We start from the raw sequence: 23,645 nt of genomic DNA on the forward strand, positions 1-23,645 counted from the left end.
ACTGAGCCTCATTTTGACTTGTTTTAAGGACATTACATCAAAGTTGGATCAGCCTGTAGTGTGTTTTTCCACTTTAATTTTGGGAGTGACTTCAAATCCAGGCCTCCATTGGTTAATAAATTTGATATCCATTGATGATTTTTGTGTGATTTTGTTGTCAGCACATTCAACTTTGTACAAAACAAAGTATTCAATGAGAATATTTCATTCATTCAGATCTAGGATGTGTTATTTGAGTGTTCCCTTTATTTTTTTGAGCAGTGTATATATACACACACACACACACACATACCATTGTGCTCAAAAGTTTACATACCACGGCAGAATTATTGCTTTATTGGCCTTGTTTCAGAGAATATGAATGATAACAAAAAAACTTTTTCTCTAATCATGGTTATTGGTTGTGTGAAGCCATTTATTGTCAAACTACTGTGTTTTCTCTTTTTAAATCTAAATAACAACCAAAAACATCCACATGACCCTGATCAAAAGTTCACATACCCCAGTTCTTAATACCATGTATTGCCCCCTTTAGCATCAATGACAGCTTGACGTCTTTTGTGGTAGTTGTGGATGAGGTTCTTTATTTTCTCAAAAAGCCTCCAGTTCCTGTAAATTCCTAGTCTGTCTAGCATGAATTAGGCGCTTGAGACTCCCCAGAGTGCCTCAATGATATTGAGGTCAGGAGACTGAGATGGCTACTCCAGAACCTTCATTTTGTTCTGCTGTAGCCAATGACAGGTCGATTTGGCCTTGTGTTTTGGATCGTTGTCATGTTGGAACGTCCAAGTATGTCCCATGCACAGCTTCCGGGCTGATGAGTGCAAATTTGCCTCCAGTATTTGCTGATAACGTGCTGCATTCATCTTTCCTTCAACTTTTACCAAGTTTCCTGAGCTCACACATCCCTAAAACATCAGCGATCCACCTCCGTGCTTTACTGTAGGAATGGTGTTCCTTTCATCATTGGCCTTGTTGACTTCTCTCCAAATATAACGTTTATGGTTGTGGCCAAAAAGTTAAATTTTGGTCACATCACTCCAAATTACCTTGTTCCAGAAGTTTTGAGGCTTGTCTCTATGCTGTTTTGTGTATTGTAGGCGAGATACTTAGTGGCATTTGCGCTGTAATGTCTTTCTTCTGGCAACTCGACCATGCAGCCCATTTTTCTTCAAGTGCCTCCTTATTGTGCCCAGCGACAGCCCCGAAACCTGAAAGATCTGGAGAACATCTGTATGGAGGAGTTGGCCAAAATCCCTGCTGTAGTGTGTGCAAACTTGGTCAAGAACTACAGGAATCGTCTGACCTCTGTAATTGCAAACAAAGGTTTCTGTACCAAATATTAAGTTCTGTGTCTCCATTGTATCAAATACTTACTTCATGCAATAAAATCATGCTAATTAATTATGTAAGAATCATTACAGTGTGATTTTCTGGATTTATTTAGATTCTAGATCACACAGTTGAAGTGTACTTACGATAAAAATTACAGACCTCTCCATTCTTTGTAGGTGGGAAAACTTGCAAAATCGCCAGTGTATCAAATACTTATTTTCCCCACTGTAATATATATATATATAAAACTATCAGTGACAGAGTCATTGGTTTTATATGCGAGAGGAGGTATGTGTCATTCAGGATGCTCTTCTGTCTGAACTAAGACCTAAGCTCTTTATACTGCTTCGTGCCCTTAGACCACGTGACGCCCATGATGCTTTATGGTGCGATCATGTGATCGCCATGTGACAGATGTTGTGGGCGATATGCCCTTTTCCAAGATAGCGCCAGTATATCCGGTCTCTAGTGCGCAAATGCGGAAGTCCGCACTTCCTGTTCTGACATGCGCGGTACTAGTCACAGGGACGCCGAGATTTTGGCGCTATATGCAAATGAAATTTGGGGTGAGCCATGTTTTCCTTTCTGTATACACAGCTGCTGCATATGATCAATTATGTATTGATATGCGCGTCATGGCTATAAGCCTGTGTTTATTGTATTTTTGCACTATGTCACTTTACACTGATTATGAACTATCATGTCTTGTAATATTATTTATCTGAAAGATCATGTATATTATGCACTTTTTAGGTAATTGCTGTTGATTACCATTGTAATGAGATTGCCTTAAATACTCTGCACTTGCACCTTACCTATGCTTGAGAAAGGTCCACAATTTTGGACCGAAACGTTGCCATATGGGCTATTAAACCTTATCACTTTATTCTACTCTGTGTGCTGCCTCCATTTTTGCATGGATATCTAAAGGACTGGTATGTACCTGGGGGGCTTTTTTTCTTTTGCACCAAAAGTAATACTTTTTGAGCTGTTTCCTAATAATAATAATATATATATATATATATATATATATATATATATATATATATATATATATATGGTGAAAGAGTCACTGGTTTTATATGAGAGGGGAGGTATGTGTCACTCAGGATGCTCTCCTGTCTGAACTAAGACCTATGGAATTTCTGCCAGCATGTTATATGCTAGGGGCTACCTCTTTAAAAGGGTGTGGTTTAATGGGAATGACGTAGAGATGGGAGGGAAGTCATTCCCCATACCTCCCCCTCAGGGTGTTGCTGAACAGAGTTTAAATATTCAGTCAGTTCGTTTTCCTGTGTGGAGTGTGTGGTCTGGAGATTGAAGTCTCCAGGCTGTGTGTGTCTGATGCCAGAGAGCATCACCGGAGGACTGGTGTTGCTGAAAGTTCACAGGACTATCTGCAGCAGGCAAAGGCCTTGCTGGCTAGAGGTTATATTTCATCTTTTGTTTTCCCGTTAACCCCAAGAGGGACTGTTTATTTTTATGGGACGCTGCTGGAGTTTATGCCGTACAATAAACCCGCAGGAAGTTTACCCAAACTGTGTGTCCTGTGTCTGCCTCCGGAGAGCTGAGCAAGTCGCTTTACCACAATATATCTATCTATATATATATCTATAGATATATATACACACACACACACAAATTCATCAGAAATTTAACATAAACCTCCACAAAAAAAAACAAAAACCCTAATGTTGGTCTCAACGGTGTAACAATATAGAACTATTATTAAAACCAGTGATGACATCATTTAATTTGTTGTTGCCCTCTAGTGGTCATTAAACAATTTGCTTGCTAGAAAGCCATTTGTCATAGAAATACATGTTTTAGAGTCTTGTGACAATTACCGTATTTTGCCGATTATTAGATGCACCGGATTATAAGACACACCCCAAATTTTGGGGTGCAAGATAGGAATATATATATTTTTTTTAAATAAAATGGTGAGCCTTATAATCCGTTTTACCTGAGGGGGGCGGAAGTGGTGGAGCAGGGGTCACAGATACAGGAGGTTGGCTGCGGCAGGAGTCGGGCGATGCTCTCAGCAGGGTCGCCGATTCAAGATGACTTGGGCGGTGCTGGCGGCGGGAATGGGGTGATGCGGTGGGCCCCATCCTCAGAAGAAGTCGGCAGTGAGTGTAGGTTCCCTCTCCCGTACATAGCGCTGCAGTGGGCTTAGGGAAAATGGTCGCCAAAGCATGTGCAGATTGAGATCTCAATCTGTGCATGCTCCGGCAGCCATTTTCCCGAAGCCGACCGCAGGGCTATGTACAAGAGAGGGAATCTACGCTCACCGCCAAATTCTTTTGAGAGGACGGGGCCTGCAGTATCGCCCCACTCACGCCACCACCACCATCCAAGTCATCCTGAATCAGCGACTCTGCTGAGAGGACGGGGTCCGCAACCTCCTGTATCTGTTACCCCGATCCACTGACGCCGCCCCCCAGGTAAAATACCGTACCTTCGCATTATAAGACGCACCCCCTTCTTCCTCCCAAATTTGGGGAAAAAAGTGTCTTATAATCTGAAAAATACGGTAGGTTCTACACTAAATCTGTATTATATATTTAGCAATTTTTTTTTTGTTGCTAGTTTTGATTTTTTTCCCCTAAAGATATTCTTCGTTCTCAGACTTTTTCTAAGAAATATGGAGAAGCACAACTTAACAGGGAGCAGTTTAGGATAATTCCATGTCATGACTGCATGTAAATACTGCAAAGTATAAACTCGGATGCATATGGAGGCCTGTAGGGCCTTAAACATCACTATCGTTTTTGCTGTTGACACACAGCAATTTTGCTGTATTTATTTTTCTGCAGCCAAAACCTGCTCTCGGCAGTAAAATGCTGCGTTCAGAACACCTGTTTTGCGGCGTTTTAGCTGCCATTTTTTTTGCAGCTTTTGTTGGGTGCAAGATACATATCTGCTTTTCTACATTACATGTTTAATAAAGTAAGTTTTATTCGCAAAAACGTTTGTTGCAGCTTTTCATCACTTTCGCGCTACTTTGTATGGGTGAAAAAATGCTACAAAAACGCTGCATTGACACGCTGCAGATTTCAAAAACGTGGCAGTTCTCAAATTCAGTCAGGAAAATAAACCAAGTAGGTGCATGAGATTTTTGATGGTACTGTAAAAAGCAGCTTTTCATTTGCATAAAAAAACACAGAAAAAAACGTGCATTAGATCATCGCCTAAAGGTAGTATTAGGCTTTAATGCTGCTGTGTACGTGAGCTCCTCATCTCATTTATCCATACGGAAACATATGCAATTATTATGCCACAAAGTACAAAACATTCTAGAAAACGTGACATTGGAGATTTGGGGCAGGGATGTCATACAAGCAATGAATGGTGTAAAACTTGCATTTGATTAAAGTGATCATATAAGATTTCGGTAAGGGGCCTACAATTGTATGTATTTTAGTGGTAGTAGGTCATGAAGACAGAGTAATATCTGACGTGGGGATTTTTTATTAGACACAACTCACATGATGCAAACATCAAGAATAAAATAAATTTTTTTTTTTTATATATATAATTATATATCTATCTCAGTCCCAGGAATCTTATCTCCAGGTTGGTAGACAATTTGTATTAACTTTTAAGTATGGCAATGGGAATGGTTTCTTCAAGTGTTGAATTCTTATAAAGACTCATGAAGAAAAAAATGCAAATGACACAATTGAGAATAAAACAAAAAATTTTATTGCTTGGGGAGAATGTTCTCATCCAAAATCAGATTTTTAGAAAAATAGACTAATCACATCTGAAAGGAAGCAAATGCACAAAGGACTGTAGACAGCAGGCTTCTGCATACAAAGTGAGTGCGCCCAGGAGTAAGAGGTTTCCCATTCACTCGTCGTCTTTGCATTGAGCTGCTGATCATCCATAGAAATGGAAAAACAAAGGTTGTGATGTGTGCTCAGGTCCACAGCACCACATTCTCTTACAACACAGCATTAGTCACTTTTATCTTCTCCTTGGTAATGTCTGTACTCCGGCTTCAGCTCCCAAGTGTTCTTGTGAGTTCCTTTTACGTTGTGAATGCAAATGTCTCGCAATATTTCTTTTAGATAACTCTGAAGAAGAAACAAAAAGATACATAAGTTGAGAAGTATCAGATGGGAATAGAAATGACCACATTAGGATTCACAGCTGTACATGTCACAATGCGTCCTGCCCAAGCGAGTAGTTAATAACCGATATACAGGTGATCTTCAGAAACGGCTCCGAATGTCACCTTCCACTAGTTTGTATATGTAGAGCCTCATTCTGGCCTGGTTCTGGCTCTCATAGACTTACATTGAGTGGTGACTTCTGGATAACTCCAGCAAGTCACAACCTGCAGAAGACGACCGGAGTTGCATTGATAACAGAAGAAGTTGGTTGCTGGTAAGTATAAGACATGGGGCAGGAAACGTAGATTAGTAGCTCCACTTCAGCAATATGTACGTACAGGGGGAATAATACCATCTCTGGTTATTATATGATTTATATTCTACATTTTTTCACCAGTTTTTCTATCGGCATGCACCAAGTTTCAGTTGTTTTTAAACTTTGTTTCTCTGTATACTATGTGGCACATGTTCAGAAGTAGCAGCAGCATGAGGGACAGCAGTAAAGAGCAGTTTAGCAGTGAATCCAGCTCTAGTGAGTTACTAAAAGCAGGAGCAGTAACAGTGTGCCCATGCCCCTCTCTCACTCTGCTCCTCAGTCCACAGAACAGACTTCAATAGACACCTGTAATCAGCTATTACACAATATATAACGTGTAAAGAGAGCCTTAGGCCTCATTCAGATCAGTTTTTCTTATTTCAGCAGGGAAGGGGGCATTTCGATTTTGCTCGATTTCTTTTCTGGTGAGGAGCCATAGCGCTTGTCCAGAGCCCTTTGTACTACAGTAACATGGAAGCCCCCTATAATTCCATTGACAGATGACGGACCTGAGAGGGGTCTTTTTTTGTGTGGATTGAGTTGAATCTTTTATTGGGAACATTTTATATAAAATTTTGGATCACATTTATCCTGCGCTCTACGCTGAGCACTTATATCAGGGTTTCCATCTAAATCTCCGAATGGCATGATTTAAATGAAACCCCCGAGGGATCCATTCACTATAATGAGGCAGTAGAGTTACTCCGCCTGACCTCTGTTCAGCGTTGTCCTGCTTTGTGGCCGACTGCTCTTTTGTGCACGCTTAAAAAGACGGACACCGCCGGATCATAGGCTAGACGGCGTCCACTGTGTCTCCGTCAGCCTCATTATAGAGAATCTTCTGCCGGAGGGTCCGTCTGAATCACGTTTTTCAGAGATTTACACGGAAACCCTTGTGTAAGGGCTCAGCGCAGGATAAATGTGAGCCGAGCCTTACAGCAATATTTGGGAGGCATAATGAACAAATCAACAGCAGGTCAAGAATTTGTTTAATTTCTTTCTTCTTTTTTATGCCATTCAACGTGTGGTATAACTGATAAGACAGCTTTACTATTTGGGTCGGTGCGATTACAGTCATACCAGATTTATATATATTTTTTTAGGTTTGGCTTTTTACATCGCCGTATTTTGAGAGCTATAATTTTTCTATATTTCTGTCGACAGTCATGTGAGGGCTTGTTTTTTGAGGGATGAGTTGAAGTTTTTATTGGTACCATTTTCGAGCATATAAAATTTTTGGACCACTTTCTTTGGGTCAGTACAACTACAGCGATACCATTTTTATATTATTAATTTTTTTGCCTCTTACACAATAAACACAACCTTTATATAAAAAAAGAATTGTTTTTGCATGGCCTTATTCTGAGAACTATAGCTTTTTTATTTTTCCACTTACGGAGCTGAGTGGGGGCTTGTTTTTTTTGCGGGATAAGATGTTTTTCAGCTTAATTTTTATTTATTTTATTCGCTATTGCACTTTTTTATATATATTTTCTTTCGGTGTTCACTGAATGGGTTAACCAGTGTGGAAGTTTTAGAGGTTGTGTCGTTATGGATGCTGCGATACCAAATATGTGAATTTTTTATTTTGGTTTTTACATAATAATGCATTTAATCACATAATATTTTTACAATTTTTAAGTTTTTTTTTTTTTTTTTTTAACTTTTATTACTCTGATTACTGGTATAATGCATTATACTAGTCAGTGTTACAATAACAAAATATCCTTTTAGACCATTCTTCTGGCATGGTGTAACAGGCCACTGTAGCTCACAGACCAGGAGGTCATTATTTGACCTCTGGTTGCTATGACTATCATCACCAGCCAGCGCTTATGTTGCGGGGTGCCGATCGGGTGGAAGAGGCTGCCCCCTCCCTCTTCTAAATTCTGGGATCGTGGCATTTAAGGGGTGAAACAGCTGGGGGCAGTACGGGCACCCGCCCTTGGCTGTGACAGCTGAAGCTCGGCTATCACATAAGCTGAGCTTCTGCTGCAATTATGTGGGAACAGTTTATGTGCCCACATGATTGCCATGAAGTAAATGTACGTGATATGTCGGGAACCCCTTCCCGATCATGAGGTATAGTTCCGTCAAATGTCGTTAAGGGGTTAATGGATAGCTCTCCTATGTAGGAAAGTCACAGAAGTTCGCAGGTCAGATTTTTTCCTCGGAGTGGTCTGCACCAAAGTACAGTCACTTGTCTGACATTGATCCGAACTTGCCAACTCAAATCTATGGATCCATGAAAAAAAACAAAAAACAGACAGCACTCAGGTGCCATCCGAGTGCTGTCAATTTTTAATGGAAACTTGAGAAATCAGTTTTTTTTGTTCCTTTCGTCCGAATAAAATTACTGAAACCCTCAACAAAGTCTAATATTAAAAACTGACATACTGACCAAACTCTGACGACACTCTGATCAAAAAAACACAAACAAAGGGCTCATACTCATTTGCGAGAAAAACGGACAAGTGCAATCAGATAAAATAATCGGACTGCACTCTGACTAATGTTATTCTATGAGTCCCTGCTCATCTTTGATTTTTTTTCTCAGCTCGGATCAGACTGAGAAAAAAAATCGCAGCATGCTGCGAGTGGCCGTGTATATAGGGTGAGACTCGCCAATGCAAGTCAATGGGTATGAAAAAAAAAACTGCATGGAACTCAGACTATGTGAGTGCTGTCCGATTTTTACACACCCATGTTATCTGCCGCGTTCAGTAAAATCACAGCTTGACAAGTCAGAATAGAATAGATATATATATAAAGAGGTTAGTGACATATATAATTAGTACAATGCAGGTCTAACTTACTATACATGTATTTAATTAATAAATGAATACATTTCTGAAAAAAATGGCCTGGGATCCCCTGAAATTTTATTAACCAGCAGAGGGAAAGTGGACAGCTGGGGGCTGATGTTTATAGCCTGAGAAGAGGGTAATACACATGGAGGTTCCCAGGATATTAATATCCGCTCACAATTGCGGGCTGATATTAACCCCTTTACCCCTGAGGGTGGTTTGCACGTTAATGACCAGGACAATTTTTACAATTCTGACCACTGTCACTTTATGAGGTAATAACTCTGGAACACTTCATCTGATCCCACTGATTATGGAACTGTTTTTTCGCGACATATTGTACTTCATGATGGTGGTAAAATTTCTTTGATATGACTTGCGTTTGTGAAAAAAAATCGGAAATTTGGCGAAAATTTCGCAATTTTCAAACTTTGAATTTCTATGCCCTTAAATCAGAGAGATATGTCACACAAAATAGGTAATAAATAACATTTCCCACAAAATGGTAAATAGTTTGACATGTGGTAATATAATTTATACCAAAACCAGTGATTAATCTGGTTAGTCATATTGGACTGCTATTATTTTGAACACTACTGTAGGGGGACTATGCACAACAATTGTATATTCACTTTTCAGTGCCAGAGTGGCACATTTCTTTTGCGCTACCATGTGCTCCTCTTCATCAGCGCCTTCAGAGTCAGTAACTCATCTACCACTCAGCAATTAGAACAAAATGGATTGGTAATCAGAACAGCCTGTCAGTACCGATTTAGAATATACTGCACAACTCCGTGATCGGAGCCGCTTTACCAACCAGCACATTACTAAACAGAGAACTGCTGACTGGCCAATGGATGCACCGTCCATTGGCCTGAAGACTTTCCTCCGAGCAGCAGGTATTACACACCTATCCTGTTCATTGCAATCACAATGTTCATGCCTTTCCAGTAGTCTCTCTTAATTGCCTTCAATGTGCCTTTATTGTATTCAAGTGGTAATAGTGAACACATGGATCATGGGGACAATACTGTTTTCTTACAAAAGGACCTATTACAATATTATTCCCCGATATCTGGGATAGATTCGGAGTCACAGCTGTCCTTCTTTCCTGACACTTGTAATCAGGCCATTTTCAAACATTCAGTATTTGGTCAGTATTTTACATCAGTATTTATAAGCCAAAAACCAGGAGGGGAACAATCAGAGGAAAGTATAATAGAATCACGTCGCCACTGCTGCATTTATCACCCACTCCTGGTTTTGGCTTAATGTAAAATACTCACCAAATACTGAACATGTGAACATGTGAACGTGGCCTAACAGTAAGTTCCGGGATTGAGGAGATCTCAATGTGATCAGTGTTACCAAATCACACTGAAAAAAGCCTGTCCTAATGAGTGGGCAAAAGGAAAAAGTGAACGGGCCCCCAGAGAAGAATCTCAGTTCATGTCCCTTTGATTGAAGTGGAAACTAGAATATTAGGAGCCAATATCTCCGCAACAGAGCGAAATAAAAAAAGGAAAACGGTTTTATTTGGCTCTTCAGACACTTTCACGAGGAAGCCAGTTTAACATGCAAAAATGGTGAAAGGTCCTCTAAGGAACAGCTGACATTCTAGCCAGTGGTAGAAGGACAAAGAAAGAAGAATATTCATTTTTCCTCCCTGCACCTTAAAGGGAACCTGTCAGGCAATTCATGCTGCCCAAACTGAAGGCAGCGTAAATCGTAGCCTGGATGCACAACTTTAGCCAAGTAGGTTATTCTCTGAAGAGTTTTGGAGTTTCAGAGAAAATATACTTAAACATCTAGCTGGGGACCATTGCTAAAGACCAAAACTAGTCTGCCACTGGCCCCGGCTCTTCCCAGCACTGCTGAAGCGTATTGACAGGTCTTTCCCTATGTATACGCGACGGAGACACCTGCATTTCCTTGGCAGTAAAAATGCAGTGTGTTTTTGAAGCATTTTTTGAACCATTTTTGTACATCAATGAATGCTTTTCGGAGCTAAATAAAGTTATTTGATAGGACATTGCTTAAACCCTTGGATTACAGGCAGAACTGGGGTGAGTATATGAATTAATTTAAATGATTAAATAAAGTGTATGTTGTATTTCAAATAAAGTGTTTGCTCTGTGTCTGTGTGTTTATTTAACTCTTTAATTTAATTAGGTTTGGTCATGAAAAGGTCTGATTGACACATTGTCATCACCAAACAAAAGAGCTAGGTGTCAGCTGAATCCATTCACCCAATCTTCATTAGCATCTCTATTCATGTAACTTATGCAGCAGCTGTGAGCTGCTATTCTTAGCCTGGGAAGGTGCCATTTGCAAACATGGTCCCTGCCCATTAATAATAGCTCACAGCTGTTTCGATAGCCACTACGTCCCCACGAACAGCAAAAAGCAGTGCTTTGGACGCAGCATATTTTTGTTATGTCCAAAATGCGGTGTTCTAATGCCGTATGTTTGTGGTCAATAGATGTGAATCAACTGCATATAATGACACTTCAATCGGTCAAAATCTGCAGCAGAGACTAGAATGTCCGCTACAGAAATTGACATGCTGCGGGTGAGTTTGGGTACGTGGCCACGGTCAGGAGCCGCTGCAGGTTTGACGCTGCGTGTTAAGTGTTAATACAGCGTCAAACCCACAGCATCCAGATGTTACAGCACAGTGGATGGGATCTCTAGAAATCCCATGTCCACTATGCGTGCATCAGAGGCTGCGAGTCATCCGTGGACACCAACATGCGGCGCGTCTTGGGGAGGGGGTGAATATTCATGCTCTTTAACAGCGGGCACACGCGATCGCCCGGCAGCAGCAGGAGCAGCGCTGCGGCTATGCTGTGTGCCGGCTATTAAGGAGCATGAAGTCACTGCTCCCCGCGCACACAGTCCCGGCGTGGGGAGCAGTGATTTCCGGCAGCTGATCTCTCCTTGTGAGCCGCGCATGGCACTGATGTCATGCGCGGCTCACATATAGAGATCAGTGCAGGCAGACAGGACGCAGCGCTGGAGGAGAGAAGAAAGGTGAGTAGGAGTGTTTATTTTTTTTATGTGCAGCCTGATGGGGATTAGGGGGACCATGTATACTAGGATAAGGATGAGGGGGCCATACATACCAGGGTAAGGATGAGGGGGCCATACATACCAGGGTAAGGATGAGGGGGCCATACATACCAGGACAGGGATGAGGGGTGCCATGCATACCAGGATAAGGATGAGGGGTGCCATGCATACCAGGACAGGGATGAGGGGGCCATGCATACCAGGATAAGGATGAGGGGTGCCATGCTTACCAGGACAGGGATGAGGGGTGCCATGCTTACCAGGACAGGGATGAGGGGTGCCATACATACCAGGATAGGGATGAGGGGTGCCATGCATACCAGGATAGGGATGAGGGGTGCCATGCATACTAGGATAAGGATGAGGGGTGCCATGCATACCAGGATAAGGATGCGGGGTGCCAGGCATATCAGGATGGGGATGGGATCCAAGTTTAATAGGAAGGGGGGGGGCATATCTACCAGGATGGGGGATATCAGAATTGGGGGACATTACCCCTATTTCAGTGTCAGCAGCAGACCCGCTTCCCCCTTAACAGTGCACCGTGACCACATTTTTTGCATAAATTTTTTTTCTATTTTCCTCCTCTAAAACCTAGGTGCATCTTATAGTCCGAAAAATACGGTATATGCTAAATACCTATACATTTTTTAGAGTATGTTCTGTATAAGAACTACTTCTTCACTCATCTGAAAGGGTATTTTTTTGGGTTTTATATCTTAAAGTGCCATTTGTTAAATTATTCTTTAGCAGGACGAGTTAAAGCTGTAGCCATTAGTTATTTTCTCTGTGAATATTGATTTGATCCCTAGCACAAAGTGTACAACCTGTATTCAACCAGCAGATGGCAGCAAATCCTAACACTTTTCTCATTCTGGAAATTCCTCACTTTTACTATCTAGCTAAACATTGGAGCGCTCACCATATTTCACAGTGCAAACAGTATACAATATTAAATAGATTTATTAGAGATGATGAGGCTGGTATATTTACTTTGAAAATAATCAGCTGACATGTGCTCGGTTCAGTGGGGGCTCAACGCCGGAACCCTCACTGAACCGGGGGTTACAGCCTGTGCGTACTAATAAATCACAGGCTGTAAAGGGGTTTTAACATTGCAAAGTATAGGAGAAGCTTAATTTATTTATCCATCAGTGAGAAACACGGACGACACACTGATGGTAAAAACGGACACATGGACCATACACTGATGATACTGGTACCATTTTTTTCACGTATGTGTTTAAAACGGCTGTCTGAATGAGATCTAAATCCTAGCTGTCCCTTAGCATTAAAGAATGTAAGTCCAAGCAGCACTCCAAGTGAATGCTCTTTTGACCCAAGCAAGACTGAGGCTCTCCAGGAAAAGTTACAAGGGTTAATAATTAATCAATTACTTGGAACGCTGGATGGACCCATTTTTTTTTTTACCTTTCAGACTCAAAGAGGTTCTCTCACCAAAATGTCATGTTGAATGTGACACACAATCTACCGTAATAGTGCCTGCGGAGCTGAAGAAAATATCAGCTTTTTTTTCATTTTTAGCAATCGGTATTAGTATTCAAAATATTTGGTTAACTAGTCCGTTAACTTTTGTTCTGTCCAAGTGTGTGTGATCAGAAAGTTTTCTCTGTGGGGGTGTACTTCTCTCTGTAAGATGCTGACCGATCATAAGTAGGCAGCAACAGTCAGCAGAAAGACCCCTTCACTCTAATAGCTTAGAGAAGGCTTCTCAATATGTAAGATGTCATGATATAGCCCTGATCTCCTGGTGTAACCTCCTCAATCATTAAAAAGTGCTGGGAGTAGAGAACAGATGACCAACATCTTTCAGATAAGGTCCCTGTGCAAAAGGTGCATCACAGCTGAGTTTAGCTGTGTCACATTACAAATGTTTATATTAGCTTCTTTCTCTCCTAGCACCGCCACCTCTGCTCTACTGCCCTTCCCCACCCACATTGCCTGTTGGGGGATGTATTATCATCACTGTTATGCCGATTGTGCCCAACTTCTAAATCGCTCTACTGCGAGATCAGAGCAGTCCATCATTATAGATCACACAAGAGTAGCCCAGAACAGACTGCTCCTGTGTGAGATGTAATGACAGCTCTGTATTCACTGCAGAGAGATTACAGGTTGCTCAGACACAACACACACAAGTGTTATTACATCTCACACACTGAGAAACCTGCTCTAGGATATTGTGGGGGCATGTTCTTTTTCTTCTGAGTGTTGCTGTCTGTTTATGATTGAGCAATGTCATACATGTGGAAGAAGTACACGCCCACAGTGAAAACTATCTGATAACTAGAACTTAAAGGGGGTGCCCCACAAACAAAGTACATTTTAATCAATAAAGCTTGGAATACCAATAGGTTTCAGAGATAACAGTATATAGCAGTAGCACATTTGTAAAATTATTTGCAGTGTCCAACCATGCACAGCTGCTCCAGTTCATGGTCAGCACATACCACAGCTAAGCGAATATACAAATGAAACAGCAGGGACTCAAAGCTGCTACTTTCTCAACCCGTTTTATCAAAGGCGCAAGTGTTCTTGCCAAGTCTCCAGCCCCCTGAGCTTATCATAAATCAAGTCAGTGACATATAACCTCAGCGACAACAATCAGAGACAAGACCAGTCCCAGTGCCATCCATGACCAGCTCCTCCCACCGCTGCTAGAGGTGATTGACAGATCTTTCCCATAACAAGAGACCTGTCAATCACCAGCAGCTGTGCATCTATATTAATCCTGCAGCCAGGCTTTAATTCCTGCTGTCCACAGCTCGGGCAGTATGGATCAGGTGAGAGGTTCCCTTTATTCTGTGTGGTTCCATCATAGTGTCCCATTCCTTCCTTCAGTTTACCTGGCTGCAGCAGTGATATCCCCTGACCACTGCAGCCAATCACTGTCTCAGTGGAATTGTGCCATATACAACAGAAGCCAGTGATTGGCAGCAGCAGTTACAGAATGTCATCACAGCAGCCAGGTAAATGGAAGACAAGCAGGAAGGAATGGGAAAGCGGAGTTAGAACAGCCAGGATTAAATGGGTGCGTTTACATGTCTTTACTCATTTTAAGTATGTTGGTGGCAATGAGAGGATTTTTTTTTAATAAATTGGAAAACCCCTTTACACATCTACACCCATTGGCAACGCATGTTGCAAGACAGCCATCCAGGCTAGCTTGAGTGCCATCTAGCTATTTGAAAGACTACATTATTACAATTGAGTTGTAGTACAATTTACATTAAAAAAATGTTGAAAATGAACTGTTCCTGCATATCACAATGAGTAACCAGGGGCAAGAATTATATAACATTTCTACAAAAAGAAATCTTAAATATCCAATGAGCAATCCAGAGAAAAGATTCATATTACAGACAAATCACAGAGGGTATTATGGACAGAGAGCGGCGGCTGCACGCAGTAGGCCAACTGCACAGAGAAAGCTTAGTCCACTGGAATCTATAGATGTGGTGTATGGCTAATAGAAAAAGCTAAATGATTTCTAAACAAAGATTTTTACACAGCTAGAAAAAAAATTAAAAATATCACAATGCCATGTTCACATTTAGAATTTCCCCCATTCCATTTCCTTTGGCAGAGGAACAGGTCCAAAGGGTTTGGGGGAGAATATAAAAACAAAGCCTTTATGAGAATGTTAAACCCAATAACAATAGGGAGACCAATCTTGATTTTTGCTATGAAGCCCAACAAGTGACACCTTTAGCTTTCTCCTTTATTCAGGTCTTTCTTTGCACAGTCTGATATGAATTTCATAACGAATAAGTTACATTGGACAGTGACTTCAGATCTGAACTGGGCAACGGGTAATTTATTTTATTTTAATATTTTTTACTTATATAGTGCAATCATATTCTGCAGTACTTTACAGACATTGTCATCACTGTTCCCATTGGGGCTCACAATCTAGACTCCTTATCAGTATGTCTTCAGAGTGGGAGAAAACCGGAGAAACTGGAGGAAACCCACACAAACAGGGGAAGAACATACAAACTCCTTGCAAATGTTGTCCTTGGTGAATTCAATGCTACAAAGCAACAGTGCGTAACCACTGAGCCACCATGCTCCAGGTTTCCTATTATTTCAGTTTCCTACTACACCCCAAACATATCCAATCTGCGTCTTATAACATGTCCTTCCAGTTTATATATGCGTGTACCTTAGATAGGGAGTTTGGATTGCATACAGCGACTGATGAGTGACTAAATTCTGTGAACAGGGCCATGGACCATACAAACATATTTGAAGACTAACAAAGACTAACGCTTAGAAATAATGTTCCCAAATACTGCGAAATAAAAAAATAATGAAAATCAGCATCTTTAAGCAAATGTGAAAACCCCAACAATACATGGCACACATACATTTTCACATGTGAAATTACTTCACACGCCGACATCTCGTGAATCCTCGGAAGATTCCTGTTGCTATGGTAATAGTCATACACTGAACAATACTGATAATGGATCATTACGATATACCAATCTGCAGACTTGTAAAACTTGTAGAATCGGAAAAGATTATCAGGGTCCACAAGAGGGGTATGGCCCATCTCTATATATGAAGGAATGGTAGATGTATACAGTTCCTACAGGCCTTTATTGGCCTCATTTGTCAACTTCGCAAGTTTATCTAATGTCTCTGGTCTTCATTTCCATAGGAAGAGTGTGATTTCAAGGATCGTTTAGGTGTCGCAGACACTGTGATATATGCAGATGTCGACTTAAAGTGACTCTGTCAGCACAGGATGACTGTTCAAACTAAGTCCCGGCGCTCAGTGCTTCACGACGGGGTCAATCATTTATATACACCTTCCCACCTGCTTGTTTTCCCGAAGTGCACCTTTACATCATCTTGTTTTCCATCTATTTCCACCTTTTATGCCCTACAAGGCAGAGCTGTCCATCGAAGAAGAGGGTTGTGGAGATAGATAGAAACCAAGCAGGTGGGAAGGAGCACTTAAATGACTGTGAAGCACCTAGGGCCTGTACTTGGTGTGAACAGGCATTCTGTGCTGACAGAGTCCCTTCAAAGGCAGTCTATCAGTACAGAATGACTGTTCAAACCAAGTACATGCGCTCGGTGCATCATGGCGGGGACAAACATTTAAGTGCTCCTTCCCACAACCCTCTTCTGCGATTGACAGCTCTGGCTTATAGGACATAAAAGGTGGAGATAGATGGAAAACAAGATGATGTGAAGGTGCACTTCGGGAAAACAAGTAGGTGGGAAAATGCACTTAAATGTTTGGCCGTGCGACGATGCACCGAGCGCCTGTAGTTGGTTTGAACAGTCAATCTGTGCGGACAGAGTCCCTTTAAGTGCACCTTCCCACCTACTTGTTTCACTTCTTATTTGATTGACAGCTCTGGTTTTATACATCCAGAGAAGGGCAGAGGTATACAAAAAGGAAAAGCATAAAGAAAAGACCGATACTTCATTATTTGATATCCACTCCTGTAGTTAGCCAAGAAAACTGCTTAACCCACCCCCATATCTTAATTAAAATGGATAGCCCAGATTTCAGCCTTCAGCCAAAAGTCTTCCTCTATATACAGACAGTAGATACACTCGGATGTAAGCCTTATATCTGTCAATAACAAAAACTGGCAAAAGAAGAGTTAATTAGACAACACATTGAATATGCATCTCCAGTTAAAAAAACCCAAACACCTCTGAGCCTCAATTTCAGAGAAAAATGGCTAAAAATATTTCAAGGATGAAGCAGCGTTATCCTGAGCCAGAAGAAGACAAACACAGAAGCTGCGCAACAAATTACCCTGAATCGGCTTTGTTCAGAATATCCCTGTACATTTATATAGAAGAAGAATTAATTCTAGTCACGCCTGCGGGCACAGACATCACCCAGCTTTTCCAGGAACAAAATAATTAAGAAGTAGATAGAATTGTAACAGCTTGCCAGAAGAGGAGGATTTGTGGTGGTAATAACTAAACGTGACTGTATTGTCTGGGTAGCACTGCTTACATCTGTTCCACTAAGTTCCCGTGTCACATTTCACATAAGCTTAAAAAAAAACGTACAAAAATCAACCCTTAACATGTTGCCCGCAATGCCATTCTGTGAAGTCCGAAACCTGCCCATCAGGCAGGAAAGGTTGGAGAACATCTTGAGACAAGGGTAGCACTGGAAGAGGATAAGAATCATTAAGGAGACTATGTGATTGGTGACTGTGCTTGCTACCCTAGCCTTAGGCTTCAATATTTATCTATTATTTCATTTATTTTAAACTATTTTAGGCCAAGGTGGACAACCCATTTAAAGTTGTATATTTGCCCCAAAGGTTGGACCTGTAGTTCTGCAGAACCTGACCCATTATGATTTTTTTTTTTTTTACTAAACCCGTGTATATGTGCATGTAGTGTGCATGTGTTTGTGAAAATATACTCCTCTCCAGCCGCCTTCTCCAGGATCCATCGCCGCTCTGCTCCTCTACTCCGTGATGGTCAATGCTTTTCAGACTCTCGGGCTCACGCTGTGCTCTGCTTGACCCGGAAATGGCTATTACAATGCAAGTCTACAGAGCATCAGAATGAGGTCGCATAAGCTTTAACTGTAAAATAGACTTCTGACTCACGCACAGAGTGAGTCGAAGAGTGTGAAGAGCGGTGACGTCACTGAGAAAAAGAGCAGAATGGCGATGGATACTGGCAATAGGTGAGTATATTAACACACACTACACTACATAAACATATACACAGGTTTAATAAAAAAACAAAACACTTTATAAAGGGACTTCTTTAAAATCACCATAGGTTCCTAATTTGGTTCAGCAGAACTATGGAAGGTCTGAACGTTGTGACCAGAATACAGATGCTAATGTGCAACCATATTACTGCTATCTGAAAGATGCCTTCTATGCATAGGAGCGATATATTAAAGGGCAACTGTCAAGTGAAAAAACACTATCAACTTGCAAATATAGGGTTAATCTGCAGGTCAATAGAGTTCTGAAGCTGCCAGATGCCAGCACAAAGCGCCCCAAGCTGTCAGTCAGTGCCAGGGGGTGGTTTCAGCCTTCACTCACTATATTCTGAGCAGTGACTGAAGCTAGGTCGGCAACGTCTTTATGACTGAAAGCCTGAGGCAGCCAGGAGGAATAAAGTACATTTTCTCCCAGCAGTGGGGCTTTCAGTGAGGAAGCCGGGCAGCTTCAGAACACTGTTAACCTACAGATAAAAAAATAAAAATGCTATTATATATGACAGGTTCCCTTTAATGCAGTACATTTAAATAACTAATAACTTCAGGAGCAAATCACCTATGGAGAATTGTTTCCCCATACCTTCCTTCTATATTGTCCAAATCATTTCCACTTGAGAGATTTGGGAAATAGGTATACATAAAAAAAAATCATAATATTGTTTATATACATATATATTTATTTTTTAACTTAAAAGGAGTATTCCCAACTCCAAGATCCTATCCCAATACGTAGTTGGTGTAATAATAATATTAGCAAATATCTCCAAATAGAAATGTAGTATAGTTCCTCTGATTCACTATGTCGCTTACCTCATTTGCAGGGCATTGCAGTAGCTTAGGTAACCATGGTTATGGCAACTCGTATAGTGACTGTTAGTTGTTAGTGGTTGTAACCATGGATACCCAAGCTACTGCAATGTCTTGCACATGGGGTAAGCGACATAGTGAATCAGAAAAACTATACTACATTTTTAACTGGCGGTATTTGCCAACATTATTATAAATATTATTACATCTATGTTGGAATCATGAAGATGGGAATACCCCTTTAAATGCATATATATGGGGATAAAAAACATTTTTGCATTTGGGTTTCATTAACAATTTTGCACATCTTAGCTTTCACAGGCTTTGTTTTTGTTTCCCTGAACAGATGTGATCTGTAGTAAAGATTTACAAAACTGCCTGTCAAATCCTCCAAGTGGGCTGACTAACTGATTCTCAATTAACCCATTCTGCAGCCAGCAATAGAGTACAATACAGACTAAAGGGTGCAAAACTTAAAATATAATTTTTGCAATTTGGTTTCATTCATAGTCGAAAATAAATGCATTTAAGTAAAAAAATGTCCATGAAGGTGGACAACCCCTTTTAATGTAATTCATCATCAACAAGATTATTGTCTCACATGCTAAATCCCATGAGTTCTGTGGAACCCTCCTAGCTTTTCCCAGGTGAGAAAAAAAATAAATCTTGCTTAAAGGGGGAAGGGAAGAGAATTTATTCCTCTGCTTTTAGGATAAGGGACACAGCATTACATAACAGGCTGAGAAGAGTCATCGGGGAATAGTTGATGGAAAGTCCCTAGAGCCATCAAACCCAGCATTCAGCAGCTATGTGCAATAGAGGAAAACAAGAGGATCTGTACGCTGAATACAAATCCAATGACTGCAGGTAATGTATGCCAAGCGCATGTTTAGAAGTGACGGGGAGAAAAGGCCGGGATAAGGCTCCCTGCTAAATCCAAAAAAACAACTTTTTTTTTTATAGGTTAAAAGACAGTATCTAGATTTCTAGCCTTGCAGTACATAGTGATTGTTTTGCACTATATGACACTATATACTAATACCTAGAAATATAAACTACCTGAGATTGTAAAAGTCTTTTTATTGCAGTCACATCTATCTAAATTATACAAACCTTTCACACAGGTATTAAAGGGAACCTGTCACCATTAAAATGCAGTCCAATCTACGGCAATCATGTTACTGGATAGGGGGAGCGGAGTAGATTGATATATAGTTTTGAGAATAAATTCAGTATAACTTGAGTTCTAATCATTTACACCTCTGATCTTTATGGGATTTTGGGTCCAGTGGGCGGTCCTATCAGTGACTTACAGCTATCTGTATGCACTCTTATACAAAGAAAGCTGTCAGTCACTGATAGGACCGCCCACTGGACCCAAAATCCCAGAAAGATCAGAGGTGTAAATGATGAAAATACAGGTTATACTGAATCTTTTCTCACAAAACTATATACCAGTCTGGCTCACCTCCCCCTGCTCTATAACATGCTGCTTGCAGATTGGACTGTATTTTCATGGTGACAGGATCCCTTTAAATATTATTTGATCATCAGTAGTGGAAGCCTTGACGCAGCAAAACTTTAATGTTGCAAAAATATACTCTATAAGGCCTTGTGCACACAGATGTATTTCAGGATCTACATATATCATTTATAAAGTCCATGCTATAACTACATTGTACATTTCTTATAGAGTAAACAGGTATATGTACTGTAGTGTGCTCCATTACATACCATAGGGAACAAAAGATCCTCATGGAGCATATAAAAATCCATTTTAACCCCTTGCTTCTGTTGCCAGTTTTTGTTTTTACGTTTGTATTTTCCCTCCCCTTCTTCCAAGAGCTATAACTTTTTTTCATACTTCCGTCAACATACCACACGAGGGCTCATTTTTTGTGGGATGAGTTGTAGTTGTGAATGACATCAGTCACTTTAGCATTCAATATACATTAAAATGGCAAAAAATATTCCAAGTGGGATGAAATGTTGAAGAAAATACAAGGACACGTTCTGTAGTCCACACACATAGACTAGCCATCTGCATGAACCTAAAGTGCAAAAGTGGAAAACCGTTTGTTAAAGGCTTAGTGGGTTAGCGTTTGGAGTTAGTGCTCATCTGTGTCTCCCGTTGTCTATGAAATCAGAAATAGTTGGGGGGAAAAAAAAAAAAAAAAAAATTATATATTATATATTATATATATATATATATATATATATATATATATATATATATATATATACATACACACATACATACACAGTACAGACCAAAAGTTTGGACACACCTTCTCATTTAAAGAATTTTCATGGCTATGAAAATTGTACATTCACACTGAAGGCATCAAAACTGTGAATTAACACGTGTGGAATTATATACTTAACAAAAAAGTGTGAAACAACTGATAATATGTCTTATATTCTAGGTTCTTCAAAGTAGCCACCTTTTGCTTTGATGACTGCTTTGCACACTCTTGGTATTCTCTTGATGAGCTTCAAGAAGTAGTCACCGGAAATTGTCTTCCAACAATCTTGAAGGAGTTCCCAGAGATGCTTAGCACTAGTTGGTCCTTTTGCCTTTACTCTTTAGCCCAAACAAGTCTCTTCTGCTTGTTGCCTGTCCTTAGCAGTGGTTTCCTAGCAGCTATTTTACCATGAAGGCCTGCTGCACAAAGTCTCCTCTTAACAGTTGTTGAAGAGATGTGTCTGCTGCTAGAACTCTGTGTGGCATTGACCTGGTCTCTAATCTGAGCTGCTGTTGACCTGCGATTTCTGAGGCTGGTGACTCGGATAAACTTATCCTCAGAAGCAGAGGTGACTCTTGGTCTTCCTTTCCTGGGGCGGTCCTCATGTGAGCCAGTTTCTTTGTAGCGCTTGATGGCTTTTACAACTGCATTTGGGGACACTTTCAAAGTTTGCCCAATTTTTCGGACTGACTGACCTTCATTTCTTAAAGTAATGATGGCCACTCATTTTTCTTTACTTAGCTGCTTTTTTCTTGCCATAATACAAATTCTAACAGTCTATTCAGTAGGACTATCAGCTGTGTATCCACATGACTTCTGCACAACACAACTGATGGTCCCAACCCCATTTATAAGGCAAGAAATCCCACTTATTAAACCTGACAGGACACACCTGTGAAGTGAAAACCATTTATGGTGACTACCTCTTGAAGCTCATCAAGAGAATGCCAAGAGAGTGCAAAGCAGTCATCAAAGCAAAAGGTGGCTACTTTGAAGAACCTAGAATATAAGACATATTTTCAGTTGTTTCACACTTTTTTGTTAAGTATATAATTCCACATGTGTTAATTCACAGTTTTGATGCCTTCAGTGTGAATGTACAATTTTCATAGCCTTGAAAATACAGAAAATTCTTTAAATGAGAAGGTGTGTCCAAACTTTTGGTCTGCACTGTATATATATATATATATATATATATATATATATATATATATGGTAAAATGTTATTATATAGCATTATAAGGGCTGTTCACTTTTAGCAATGCCTATCAGAACGGTCTCAAAAGCTTATTATAGGATGTCCATTGCTGGGACTGGTGGTGATTAGCAATAATCTGCAATGGGCATCTGGCATCATAAGTTCAATTCCGCTTCAGCACAGGGAAATGAAGCAGTACATGACGCTTAATATACTTTCCACACTAGCTAATTAAAAAGTACGCTAAACCTACAAACAAATGGCCTATTTAAGTAAGTGCAACTAGAAAATATATTTGTCCTACTGAAGACACGGAAAAGAGGGGGGAGGCTCCTGCTGCAGGTAGAGGATTCACAGCAAGGCAGGACAGTGAGGAGGAAGAAAAGGAGACATGTCTGAGATCCATCCCCAGGACATACAGAGAAGAAGATTTATTTTATAAAGTTCTAAGTTTTAACTGTAATACAAGACACAATAGGCTAAAATATTTTTTAATATTTATGCATTTTCTTTGCTTAGTGTTTTTTTTAGGAAAATTACTTTATTAACTCAAAGTATTTGCAAATGTTTTTTCTGACAGCTGATCTAGGCTATTCAGCTATTCCCATGTTTTAGGGAACCAGGATACGCCTTTATTTTGCAGGAATAAAGTTAGGCACTTAAACATAAACCCAACGTTTAAAAAAAATCTTCCAATGTTTTGACAACATTATGATACGGCATGTTCATGTGTGTAAATCAATAGGTTGCGCTGTTTCCAAGGAAGCATGAAAGTCTAGGATTTACAGACTATTTGCATAAATTCATGAGCAGAAAAATAAGAAGATAAATAAGCATGGCAGCTTTCACCAGAGACGTAAACCGTGAACACACTTTCATCAAGAATTATTATTCTTTTGTTAAACAAGTGTTCCCATTCAGTTTATGCTTTTACATAAATATATGTATCGATAAGCGTACTGGATCCAAATCTCATGTGAGAATAGCACATA

General features: G+C 40.3%; 1 protein-coding gene across 1 annotated transcript in view; it reads right to left on the reverse strand.

The window, feature by feature from the left end:
- Positions 1-5,020: 5,020 nt before the first annotated feature.
- The window catches only part of GTF2F2 (general transcription factor IIF subunit 2), a 201,510-nt gene continuing 182,885 nt past the window's right edge, over positions 5,021-23,645 (reverse strand). Inside the window, exon 9 of the mRNA XM_073663879.1 lies at positions 5,021-5,417. Within this exon, the coding sequence (XP_073519980.1) occupies positions 5,298-5,417 (120 nt within the window). The 3' untranslated portion in view covers positions 5,021-5,297. The remainder of the gene's footprint in view (positions 5,418-23,645) is intronic.

The sequence above is a fragment of the Phyllobates terribilis genome, unplaced genomic scaffold (assembly GCF_046119375.1).
Source record: "Phyllobates terribilis strain yellow unplaced genomic scaffold, ASM4611937v1 Scaffold_2__4_contigs__length_985480577, whole genome shotgun sequence".
In the NCBI taxonomy this organism is placed as follows: domain Eukaryota; kingdom Metazoa; phylum Chordata; class Amphibia; order Anura; family Dendrobatidae; genus Phyllobates; species Phyllobates terribilis.